Source organism: Saccopteryx bilineata, chromosome 7, assembly GCF_036850765.1.
Source record: "Saccopteryx bilineata isolate mSacBil1 chromosome 7, mSacBil1_pri_phased_curated, whole genome shotgun sequence".
Taxonomy (NCBI): domain Eukaryota; kingdom Metazoa; phylum Chordata; class Mammalia; order Chiroptera; family Emballonuridae; genus Saccopteryx; species Saccopteryx bilineata.
This window is the reverse complement of record NC_089496.1, coordinates 60,355,090-60,367,586: the sequence shown is the minus strand read 5'-3', so window position 1 is coordinate 60,367,586 and position 12,497 is coordinate 60,355,090. Positions and strand designations below refer to the sequence as shown.

The following is a 12,497-nucleotide window of genomic DNA, read 5'->3' as shown; positions in this document are numbered from 1 at the left end:
CTAGCTCATCATATTTTTTCAACAGTAGAAACTTACCCAGAGTGCCTACAGGGAGCCCTGGGAAGGGGGACGGAGTCAGGGACGCCTCAGCCGACTGCATGTGGCCTCACAAATGGAAACAAGGGCCGAACTCGAGGAGTGTTTTGGGAGCCCTGCATCAGGAACCCGGAGCAGAGACCAATGCACATACTTCTTAATATTTTCCAGAGCCCACACAGGCAGGAAGACATCAGCCTCTGGGCCTGGGCTGGATGGCTCAGCACTAGAACGTTGGCCTGGCATGTGGAAGTCCTGGGTTCGATTCCCGGCCAGGGCACACAGGAGAAGCGCCCATCTGCTTCTCCACCCCTCCCCCTCTCCTTCCTTTCTCTGTCTCTCTCTTCCCCTCCCACAGCCAAAGCTCCATTGGAGCCAAGTTGGCCCGGGCACTGAGGATGGCTCCATGGTCTCCACCTCAGGCACTAGAATGGCTCTGGTTACAACAGAGCGACGCCCCAGATGGGCAAAGCATCGCCCCCTGGTGGGCATGCCGGGTGAATCCCGGTTGAGCGCATGCAGGAGTCTGTCTGCTTTCCTGCTTCTCACTTCAGAAAAATTTTTTTAAAAACCCAAAAACTATCAGGCTCTGGAGATGCTTCTAGAAGCCCAGTGACTTGCCGCGGACCAGCGCGTCTCGTAATTCTGGGTCTTGAGTGAGAACGGTGCGGAATTAAGAAAACAGATTCATTGAGAAAAAAGGATGGGATCGGGAGGCCTCTTCAATGCTGATGGCAATATCCGAGTGCCCCATAGCCCCAGTTTGCTTCATTATATAGCCATATGCAAACAAGGAAGTCCTTGATACAAAGTTACACATCTGAGGCATAAACATGAATCCTCCCCACCACATAAGTGAAATCAACCAATATCTGAACAAACAAAGAGTGAGAAGAAAGGCATGTAAATTGCTTTCAGCAACTTAAGGAAGCAAAGGAAGTGGGTGCAAATACTCAGCATCACAGCCAATGTGGAGGTGGAGGGGGAGAACTTAGCCTTTTGCTAAGCCTCCAATCTACAAAGACTTTTTGCCACTTGCGGTCTACTAGGGTGACTAGTGAGCACAGGCTCTCTCTCAGCCCACTGAGGCAAGCCGCCCTTTCTAGGGTCCCTGTTCCCCCCTCCCAGCCCAGCATCGGGGCTTCCCCTCCCCCGAGGCAGCGTTCGTCAGAATGTAAGATGCAGGCAGGCATCCGAGTGATGCGTGACGAACATTCCTCGACAGCATGCACAGCAACGGGAAGAAGGCCGGGCTACACAAGGAGAACCTCCTGCTCCGAGGATGCACCATCAGGAACACGGAGGCCGTCGTGGGCATCGTCATCTACGCAGGTAGGGGCACGTGTCACGCGTGGCCTGGGATGGCCCTGCCTCCCTCGCCACATTGTCTTAAATATCCTCAAACATTGCTCCTTGTTTGTTTCTTTGTTTTTTATTTCTGATCACGAGAATAGCATAGACCCATGCTAGAAAATTCGGAAAGAAAAGAAAACAAAAAGAATAACAAGATCTAATCATTTCTTTTTCTTTTCTTTTTTATATTTTTCTGAAGTAAGAAGCAGGAAGGCAGAGAGACAGACACCTGCATGCACCCAACCGGATCCATCTGACATGCCCATCAGGGGGCAATGCTCTGCCCGTCTGGGGTGTTGCTCCATTGCTGCTGGAGCCATTCTAGTGCCTGAGGTAGAGGCCATGGAGCCATCCTCAGCACCCGGGCCAACTTTGCTCCAATGGAGCCTTGGCTGCGGGAGGGGAAGAGAGAGAGAGAGGAAGGAGAGGGGGAGGGGTGGAGAAGCAGATGGGCATTTTTGTGTGCCCTGGCCGGGAATCGAACCCGGGACTTCCACACGCCAGGCCGACGCTCTATGGCTGAGCCAACCGGCCAGGGCCTAATCATTTCTTGACAAAAAATGTTCCCTCTTAACGTGTTAAACGGATTCATTCCATGTGTCTCCATGGTTGGCACCTATTTCTGATTATTTTTATACCCTGCTCTTTTTTTTTTTTTTTTCATTTTTCTGAAGCTGGAAACAGGGAGAGACAGTCAGACAGACTCCCGCATGCGCCCGACCGGGATCCACCCGGCACGCCCACCATGGGGCGACGCTCTGCCCATCCTGGGCGTCGCCATGTTGCGACCAGAGCCACTCTAGTGCCTGAGGCAGAGGCCACAGAGCCATCCCCAGCGCCCGGGCCATCTTTGCTCCAGTGGAGCCTTGGCTGCGGGAGGGGAAGAGAGAGACAGAGAGGAAAGCGCAGCGGAGGGGTGGAGAAGCAAATGGGCGCTTCTCCTGTGTGCCCTGGCTGGGAATCGAACCTGGGTCCTCCGCACGCTAGGCCGACGCTCTACTGCTGAGCCAACCGGCCAGGGCTTACCTTGCTCTTTTGACCAAACCTGTCCCAGAAGTGTCGTCAGATGGTCACATCGGCCTTCGATGGAGTCAGTGCCACACGTCCTCACCGCCGGGCACTGACTCCCTTCTGTCCCTTTCCCCTCTCCTCCCCCCTCTCCCCCCCCTCTTTCCTCTCCCCCCCCCTCTCCCCCCCCCAGGACATGAAACCAAAGCCCTGCTGAACAACAGCGGACCTCGCTACAAGCGCAGCAAGCTGGAGCGGCAGATGAACTGTGACGTGCTGTGGTGTGTCCTCCTCCTCGTCTGTATGTCTCTGTTTTCGGCAGTCGGTGAGTCTCCACAAGGGGACCGACCCTGGGCAAGCCTGGCAGGCTGGCCACCACTCCTCCGTATGGCCCGACACTAAGTGGCACATCTGTCACAGGCTGGAACCCACGGGATGTTCGCATCAGCTGGGGGCCCCGTTGAGACACCCGGACATGTGGACTTGGCCCCTGGGTGCTCTTTGTCCCATTGGGAAATGGGTGGAACATTGGTGTGGCCACGGCAGGAGACATAATTCTAGAACCTGGTGATGACTGGGGAGTCATGGGAAGTAGGAGAAGCATAGACACAGCTAAGTGGGAATTCCATACAAAGAGGAGAAACAGGACTTGGCTCCCGAGGAGGAGCTGGCTGTTAGTTTGCATGCAGGCTGTGGGGCGCTGCAGCCCTCCGATGGCCTCCAGATCTGGCCAACGTCTCACAAGGGGAGGAGTGTTCAACCTCTGGGTGGATGACCTTCACCATGTCTAGGCGGCTGGGTTTAACATGGTCTCAGAGCTCCGTGGTCACAGACACAAGCGTGTCAAGGGCATCTGTGATCCCATAGCTTGGGGACCAGTTGATGAAACTCCGTGCGTGGTGGTTGCCTTCTTGGGAGTCTAGGACATGTGGGTTTTGATTCTACAAGAAGGGCCGATAAGGGGCAGTGTCCAGAGCCTGCCGCCCAAACTGGGGTTGTGTGGGGCACGTGCCAGGACAGTCCTCCCTGGTGGGTCTGTATGGGCAGCCACCAATACCAGTCCGCTTCCCACCTCGTGACCGGTGGTGCCCTCCGGCACCAACAGTGGGAAACGCCGAGTGTGAGGCGGCGTCCCCATACCCGAGCCTCCAGGCGGTCTGGTCGTGGGTGCAGCAGCGATACCACATGCCTTGCTTTCTTTTTTATGTATTTTTCCGAAGTGAGAAGTGGGGAGGCAGTCAGACAGACTCCCGCATGCGCTTGACCGGGATCCACCCGGCATGCCCACCAGGGGGCAATGCTCTGCCCATCTGGGGCGTTGCTCTGTTGCAACCAGAGCCATTCTAGCGCCTGGGGCAGAGGCCGAGGAGCCATCCCCAGCGCCCGGGCCATCTTTGCTCCAATGGAGCCTCAGCTGCAGGAGGGGAAGAGAGAGACAGAGAGGAAGGAGAGGGGGAGGAGTGGAGAAGCAGATGGGCGCCTCTCCTGTGTGACCTGGCCGGGAATCGAACCCGGGACTTACACACACTGGACCGACGCTGTACCACTGAGCCAACTGGCCAGGGCCTGCTTTGCTTTCTTTTCTTTTTTTTTTTCTTTTTGTATTTTTCTGAAGCTGGAAACGGGGAGAGACAGTCAGACAGACTCCTGCATGCGCCCTACCGGGATCCACCCGGCACACCCACCAGGGCCGACGCTCTGCCCACCAGGGGGCGATGCTCTGCCCATCTAGGGCATTGCTCTGTTGCAACCAGAGCCACTCTAGTGCCTGGGGCAGAGGCCAAGGAGCCATCCCCAGCGCCCGGGCCATCTTTGCTCCAATGGAGCCTTGGCTGCGGGAGGGGAAGAGAGAGACAGAGAGGAAGGAGGGGGGGGTGGAGAAGCAAATGGGCGCTTCTCCTATGTGCCCTGGCCGGGAATCGAACCCGGGTCCCCTGCACGCCGGGCTGACGCTCTACCGCTGAGCCAACCGGCCAGGGCCCTGCTTTGCTTTCTTAAGGTGACGAGAAGTCACCTCCTTTGGCCCAGGGTGCCTGTGTTGAGCCACAGTCTCCGGGTTTGGCTCTCGTTGGCACTGAGCAGTGTTCTGATTTTTTTCCCGTTGGACGAACCATGTTTCTCTTTGAACATCTCACCGCAGGACACGGCTTGTGGGTACAGCGGTATCAAGGGAAGAAAGCCCTGTTTGACGTCCCCGAGGGCAATGGCTCCAGTTTGTCCCCGGTCACCGCGGCCGTGTACGCCTTTCTGACGATGATCATCGTGCTGCAGGTGACAGTCCTGAGGCCCGGGCGACCCTCCCTCCCTTCAGTTTTCGGTTGTAGGTGTCGCAGGTTCCCGGCAGGGTGACTCGGCGCTGTGTGCCTGTGACGAGCTGATCGCCAACAATCCATGTCGTGAACACTCGACACCTCCCGTCCTTACCCTTTGTGTTTTGGGTTGAGAGCTTCCAAGGTCTCACCTCTCTCAGCAGCTTCCAGACAGACGATACAGTATCGCGAACCCGAGGCAGCGTGCGGGATGTGACATCTTAGGACTGGGAGTTTGTACCTTTGACCCCCTGTGCCCGGCTCAGCCCCGCCCCTCCTCGGACACACCCAACCCCTGGGGACCACCAGTCTGTTCTCTGTTCCTCTGCCTTGGCTTTTGCTTAGATTTTACAGAGAATTTAGAATCCTAGTTCTGCAGGGAACACCGTTTTTCTTTCTCTGTCTGGCTTGTTTCACTTACTTCTTTATGTCATGACAAATTTCATTTGAGGCCCTGGGTTAGTCCTTCCCGTGGGCGCTGCGTTGACATACTGAGTGAGGTTCCCAGGAGGACCGGTTAAAAAATTTGAATAAGGACCTGAGCCCATACACACCATCGGTTCAAGACTGTGCATCCACAAAAAATAAAAAAAATAAAAAATTAAACGTTTATTTCATCAAGGTTGTTCTAAAATTGTCCAAGCATCACTGACTGTTTTTCTCGGAACCTGCTTTCCTTGGCTCCGTATCGAATGTTACGGAAACCCTCCTTGGACACAACCCCAGCAGAGAGATGGCAGGGTTGCGTCCAAGGCGTTGGGCAGCCGGGGGTCCGGGGACAAGCCCAGGGGCGAGGGCTGCTGTGGTACGAGGTGACTTTGCTGACGGGGACTCTGACTGTGACACGTGTTTTGTCTCTGTCCCTCTCCCCCTCTCTCCCTCTCCCTCTCTCTCTTTTTCTTTCCTCTTCTAGCCTTTCTGAAATCGCTTGCCTCTCTCCGAGCCACGGCCACCCTGCCTGCAGACACCGCCGTGGACTCCCCGCTCTGCCGCGCCGCCGCTGTGGGCCGCCCTAGTGTAGACCCTCTGCCAGTAGCCTGGCCTGTTCTGGTAGTGGGACTCTGAGCCAGCCCCCGTAAGCCCCTCCAGGTACGGCAGGGCTGCTCCTGCCTCGCGGTCGCGTCGTCAGCGCCACCGAGTAGCCCAAGGCTGCTGCCGCCGCGCCCCCTCCCCTGGGGGGGGGTCCTCACAGCGGGCCGTGCCTCGCCCTGTCCCGCAGGTGCTGATCCCCATCTCGCTGTACGTCTCCATCGAGATCGTCAAGGTGTGCCAGGTGCACCTCATTCACCAGGACGTGGAGCTGTACGACGAGGAGACGGACACGCCGCTGCAGTGCCGCGCGCTGAACATCACCGAGGACCTGGGCCAGGTCCAGTACATCTTCTCCGACAAGACCGGCACGCTGACGGAGAACAAGATGCTCTTCCGCCGGTGCACGGTGTCCGGCGTCGAGTACGCGCACGACGCCAACGGTGGGTCTGAGGGCGGGGCGCAGGGGGCGCTCCCGGCGGGGGCCTCGAGTACGCGCACGACGCCAACGGTGGGTCTGAGGGCGGGGCGCAGGGGGCGCTCCCGGCGGGGGCCTCGAGTACGCGCACGACGCCAACGGTGGGTCTGAGGGCGGGGCGCAGGGGGCGCTCCCGGCGGGGGCCTCGAGTACGCGCACGATGCCAACGGTGGGTCTGAGGGCGGGGCGCAGGGGGCGCTCCCGGCGGGGGCTCGACTCGAAGCTCGCTCATTCAGGGATTGCTGGGGGGGGGGGGGATTGAGGGAGCCGCTGAGCCCGTCTATGGAGAGGGGACTTGGGTGTCCTGGGCACGGTCCTGTCCCCCACAGCATCTCCATGTGGACGGCATCGGCGTCCACACGTATTTTCCACTCGACAGCCGGGCATCTCGCTGTGTGTTCCAACACAGTTCTCTGTTCTGTTGTGGACGTGCCCTCAAAGCCACGAGCATCTTCCACCTATGACCTGGCCTCTCCGGGTCCGCAGACTGGGCCGCCCCCCCCACCCCGGACCCCATTCACATCCAGGCTTCCCTTGAACAGAGGGGGCTGTGTGTGAACCGTCCTTTCCCTGAACAGAGGGGGCTGTGTGTGGACCCGTCTCTGCCCACCCCCAGCCTGTGGGTGCGCCTTCCAAGGACGGGACGTGAGCTCCGGCTTCCCAGGGGCCCGGGTGCTGCCCCCAGCCCCACCCCCCTGCGTCCTGTGCCCTGAGCACACTCTAGAAGCCCTTTGAGAGTCAGGGTTCTCATCTGTGAAGTGGGCGCAGAAGTTCACAGCCCCCTTTGGGTTGAGTGGGAAGGCAGATAATTTAGAGCATGCTCCGTCCCCCCATCGAAACCCTCGTCACCGGGGGCCAGGCCACCAGAGAGTGGGGGGCGGGGGGCTCCAGAAACTCGCTTCCCTCGGCCCCGCCTCCCCACGAGGCCTCACCCGTGTCCCCCGCCCCACAGCGCAGCGGCTGGCCACCTACCAGGAGGCCGACTCGGACTCGGAGGAGGCGGCCCCCAGGGGGAGCTCCCTGCCCCAGCGCGGCAGCATCGGGAGCCAGCAGAGTGCCCGCCTGGCGCCCGGGACGCACGGCACCAAATCGCATCGGCGCTCGGGCAGCCGGGCCGAGGCCAAGAGGGCCAGCGTGCTGTCCAAGCACACCGCCTTCAGCAGTCCCATGGTGAGTCCTTCCCCGAGGACGGCACTGCCCCATGCCACCTTTCCTCTGTCTGTCCTTTCCACGCGTCCATCAGAGAAGCCTGTGGACACACAGTGGCCTTGGGCCCTGGCCGGGTAGCCCAGTGACAGGAACGGAGAGAGATTAGAAGCATCAATCATCAGTTTTTTGTTGCGACACCTTAGTTGTTCATTGACTGCTTTCTCATATGTGCCTTGACCGTGTGCCTTCAGCAGACTGAGTAACCCCTTGCTCAAGCCAGTGACCTTGGGTTCAAGCTGGTGAGCTTTTGCTCAAACCAGATGAGCCCACACTCAAGCTGGCGACCTCGAGGTCTCGAACCTGAGTCCTCTGCATCCCAGTGCGACGCTCCTATCCACTGTCCACCGCCTGGTCAGGCAACATCAAGTCTTCTTTACGGCTCCTTAGTTGTTCAGTGATTGTTTTCTCATAGGTGCCTTGACTGGGGGTTACAGCAGAGTGAGTGACCCCTTGCTCAAGCCAGTGACCTTGGGCTTCAAGCCAGCGACCTCAGGGTCTCGACCTGGGTCCTCTGTGTCCCAGTCCGACACTCTGTCCACTGCGCCACCACCTAGTCAGGCTCTCTATCTCTCTAAAATCAATTAAAAATTCTTTTTTAATATTTTTAAAATAAATAAGTAATACACACAGCAGTTGCTGGAGGGGATGGCTCTGCGTACTGAGCACCAGCTTCTCTGGCCAGCCCCTTCTCGCTGCGGCTGATGTGACGCTGGCCAGTTGGCTCAGTAGATCGAGTGTCATCCTGGTGCACCGAGGCCACAGGTTCAAGCCCCAGTCAGGGCACATTCAAGAAGCAACCAGCCGGGGGGGGGGGGGGGATTTTTTTTTTAAAGATTTATATGCACAGAAGTTTCTGAGTGCATGACCTATGTCAGCAAAACTTTTAAAAACTGTATCTGGTGATAAAGGTGTGATGAAATAAATCATGGTACGTCTATTTTGCACTTGTTCAAAGCTGTGTTTTCGAATACAATAGTACCCCCCCCCCCCCCGCTTACCTGTGGTTTCCACTTTTGGCCAACTGCAGTCCAAAAATATTCAGTGAAAAATTCCAGAAATACACAATCCACGGTGTTTACATTGCGAGCCATTCTGAGTTGTGTGGGGAATCTCCCGCCATCCCTTCCTCTGTCCATCATCTTCACGCTTGTGGATGTTCCTGACCTGTGGGTCCCTTAGTAGCCATCTGGGTCATCGGTTCTGTTCTGGTACCCCAGGGCTTGTGTTTAAGTGACTCTTATGTTACGTAACAATGGCACAAAGCTCCAGAGTACCAATGCTGGCCATTTGGGTATGCCAACCAGAAGCCATAAAATGCTTTCTTTTGGTGAATAGGTGTGTTTACAGAAGAAAAAAATACAGTCTCTATAGGGTTCAGGACTCTCTGTGATTTCAGGCGTCCACTGGGGGCAGGGCGGTGGATTTGGGCACGTATCGGCCATGGATGGCGAGAAGGGCCAACTGTAGTTCTTAAAGTTTTCCTGGAAGAATTCAGACAAGAACCTGTTAAGGGGAGGGGAAATGGAAACTGCCAGTTTACGTACAAATTTGTATTGAGATCTAACGGACATAGGACGGCGTCGGAGTGGACGTCACTGGACATGCAGGTCAGACCACAGCGAGGTCACCGCCCACCTGTCAGAACGGCCGTCATCAAAAAAAGACAGCAGATCACATCACAGGTGTTAGGGGAGAAATTGAGACCCTGGGGGGCACTGTGGGTGGGTTATAAATGGGTTCGGCCACTTTGGAACCAGTAAGAAGATAGGCCCTGGCCAGTTGGCTCAGTGGTAGAGTATCGGCCTGGCATGCAGGAGTCCCGGGTTCGATTCCTGGCCAGGGCACACAGGAGAAGCGCCCATCTGCTTCTCCACCCCTCCCCCTCTCCTTCCTCTCTGTCTCTCTCTTTCCCTCCCACAGCCAAGGCTCCATTGGAGCAAAGTTGGCCCAGGCGCTGAGGATGGCTCTGTGGCATCTGCCTCAGGCGCTAGAATGGCTCTGGTTGCAACAGAGCAACGCCCCAGATGGGCAGAGCATCACCCCCTGGTGGGCGTGCTGGGTGGATCCCGGTCGGGCACATGTGGGAGTCTGATGCCTCCTCGTTTGCAACTTCAGAAAAATACAAAAAAAAAAAAAAAAATAGAACTATCCTAAGGTCCTGAAATGTTAGTTCTGCCTATATTTCCAAAGGAAATATATTAAAATACTTTGATTTTTTTTTCTGTGTGTGTGTGTGTGTGTGTACAATGTAAATGTATAGGAAAAAAGAAAAACATGAAGTGTTTTTTGTTTGGAAAAAAGTACACACAGGGCGGGCAAAAGCAGATTGACAGTTTTCCGCATGGAAAATAATACAATAGTTAATAAGTGAAGAAGCAAGAATGAACTCTGTTTTGCAGACTCACCACTGTAAACCCACTTTGCCAACCTCGGTCCTGCCATGAGGTGTTGTGAGAAGAAATCTCTTTTTCTTTCGCTTTTTTTTTCCGAATCTTTCTAAGACATTTTTATACCAGCACATACTCAGACGTATTCTTCTTACAGTAAGAATGTGGACCTAGTGTAAGAATAAAGGCGTTTGGTTTCGTCTGTGAGTTACGTATTCTTAGGCAGTGAACATTAGACACTGTTACCATTATAGAATGGCACATGGGAGTGCACATGTGAGGAAGGCGTGTTGGCAGTTCACCAGAAGATCAAGGTGCCTTTCGATCTACCGTCCGCCACCAAGACACGCGGGAGGTCCCTGGGTCGACCCGCACCTGACTCAGCCTCTGTCCCCCAGGAGAAAGACATCACGCCCGACCCCAAGCTGTTCGCCAAGGTGAGGGAGTGCAACAGGTCCCTGGCCGTCGCCAAGCACCAGGGGCACCCGCTGGTCCCCCTCTCCCCCGAGCTGGCGGACGTGTTTGACTTCTTCATCGCGCTGACCGTCTGCAACACCGTCGTGGTCACGTGCCCGGATCAACCGCGACAGAAGGCAAGTTCCCTCTGGAGCCTGTGACGCCCTCGCCCTGGGGCGGGGTGTCATTCGTCCTGCTTCTCCCTGCCAGCGGGCAGGCCAGCAGGGGGCCCTGCGGTAGGAGAGGAGACAGACTCCCCTCTGAGCCGGGGACAGGAAGGGCAGGGGCAGAAAGGGGGCCCCCCTCCTCAACCTCCCCAGAGTCTCAGGGTCCCCGCTTCACACAGGGGAGAGATTGGTGAGAGGACAGGACAGGCTGGGGACCCAGACTCTGGGACAAGCCCCTCTGAACTTGACTCCTGACTTCTTTGCTGTCCCGCTAAGTGAGCAGCTCATCATTTGTTTATTACAGTGGTGGTCAACCTGGTCCCTACCGCCCCCTAGTGGTGGCCAGCCTGGTCCCTACCACCCCCTAGTGGTGGCCAGCCTGGTCCCTACCGCCCCCTAGTGGTGGTCAGCCTGGTCCCTACCGCCCCCTAGTGGTGGCCAGCCTGGTCCCTACCGCCCCCTAGTGGTGGTCAGCCTGGTCCCTACCGCCTCCTAGTGGTGGTCAGCCTGGTCCCTACCGCCCCCTAGTGGTGGTCAACCTGGTCCCTACCGCCCACTAGTGGACGTTCCAGCTTTCATGGTGGGCGGTAGCGGAGCAACCAAAGTATAAATAAAAAGATAGATTACCGCCTGACCAGGCAGTGGTGCAGTGGATAGAGCGTCAGACTGGGATGCGAAAGGACCCAGGTTCGAGACCCCAAGGTTGCCAGCTTGAGCGTGGGCTCATCTGATTTGAGCAAAAAGCTCACCAGCTTGGACCCAAGGTCACTGGCTCTAGCAGGGGGGTTACTTGGTCTGCTGAAGGCCCGCGGTCAAGGCACATATGAGAAAGCAATCAATGAACAACTATGGTGTTGCAACGAAAAACTGATGATTGATGCTTCTCATCTCTCTCCATTCCTGTCTGTCTGTTCCTGTCTATCCCTCTATCTGACTCTCTCTCTCTGTCCTTATAAAATAAAAAAAAGAAAATTAAAAAAAAAAAAATTACCTATAGTAAGTTGTTTTATAAAGATTTATTCTGCCAAACTTAAGTACTTGGTAAGTAATTATTATTACATGCTTTAACTTGCTGTCACTCTGCTTTATAAATTTTATAAAGTTAATTCCTTACTTTATATATCACCATGACTGTGGAACCAGTGGGCGGTTAGAAAGTTTTACTACTGACAGAGATACAGAAGTGGGCGGTAGGTATAAAAAGGTTGATGACCCCTGGTTTATTAGAAAGATCCTCTGGGGTTTGGGAAGGTTCTTTGTATATTTACATGGTTTGTGGACCTCATTCAGAGAAATGGTATAAACTGGTATTTGGTTGGGTGGCTTTATCATGGGGGATGGAGGGGGACGCTGGATTTTGAGTCAGGCCACGTCAGGCCCGCTCCTCTGACCCTGATCTGCAAAGCGGTGAGACGGTGCCGTGAGGGAGCCGTCTGCGAGCCTGCAGACACCCCCAGCCACACTGGCCACTGAGTCATCGGGCGCGGTTGTGGTGACCCTGGTGATCGCATCCTGAGAGAGTGGACACGACACCCTGACTGTGAGAGCAGCACCCCAAAGCACAGAGGTGGCTGGTTCAGGCCCCGGGCAGAGCACATACAGGAACGCAGCAATGTTCCTGTCGCGCGCTCTCTCTCTCCCTTCCTGCCTCTCTCACCAAAATCAATGGAAAAATTATTATTTTTTTAATTTATTATTATTATTTTTTTTTATTTTATTTATTTTTAGAGAGGAGAGAGAGACAGAGAGGGAGAGAGAGGAGAGACAGAGAGAGAGAAGGGGGGAGGAGCAGGAAGCATCAACTCCCATATGTGCCTTGACCAGGCAAGCCCAGGGTTTCGAACTGGCGACCTCAGCATTTCCAGGTCGAAGCTTTATCCACTGCGCCACTACAGGTCAGGCTGGAAAAATTATTTTAAGTTGTAAATGCACATGGCCTAACCCAGGGGTCCCCAAACTACGGCCCGCAGGCTGCATGTGGCCCCCTGAGGCCATTTATCCGGCCCCCGCCGCACTTCCGGAAGGGGCACCTCTTTCATTGGTGGTCAGTGAGAGGAGCATAGTT

At 55.7% G+C, this 12,497-nt stretch overlaps 1 protein-coding gene across 1 annotated transcript in view; it reads left to right on the top strand.

The window, feature by feature from the left end:
• The window catches only part of ATP10A (ATPase phospholipid transporting 10A (putative)), a 93,733-nt gene that overhangs the window by 54,751 nt on the left and 26,485 nt on the right, over nt 1-12,497 (top strand). Inside the window, 6 exon segments of the mRNA XM_066239457.1 lie at nt 1,262-1,368; nt 2,591-2,722; nt 4,538-4,668; nt 5,926-6,178; nt 7,166-7,383; nt 10,208-10,402. Coding sequence (XP_066095554.1) covers nt 1,262-1,368; nt 2,591-2,722; nt 4,538-4,668; nt 5,926-6,178; nt 7,166-7,383; nt 10,208-10,402 — 1,036 coding nt within the window.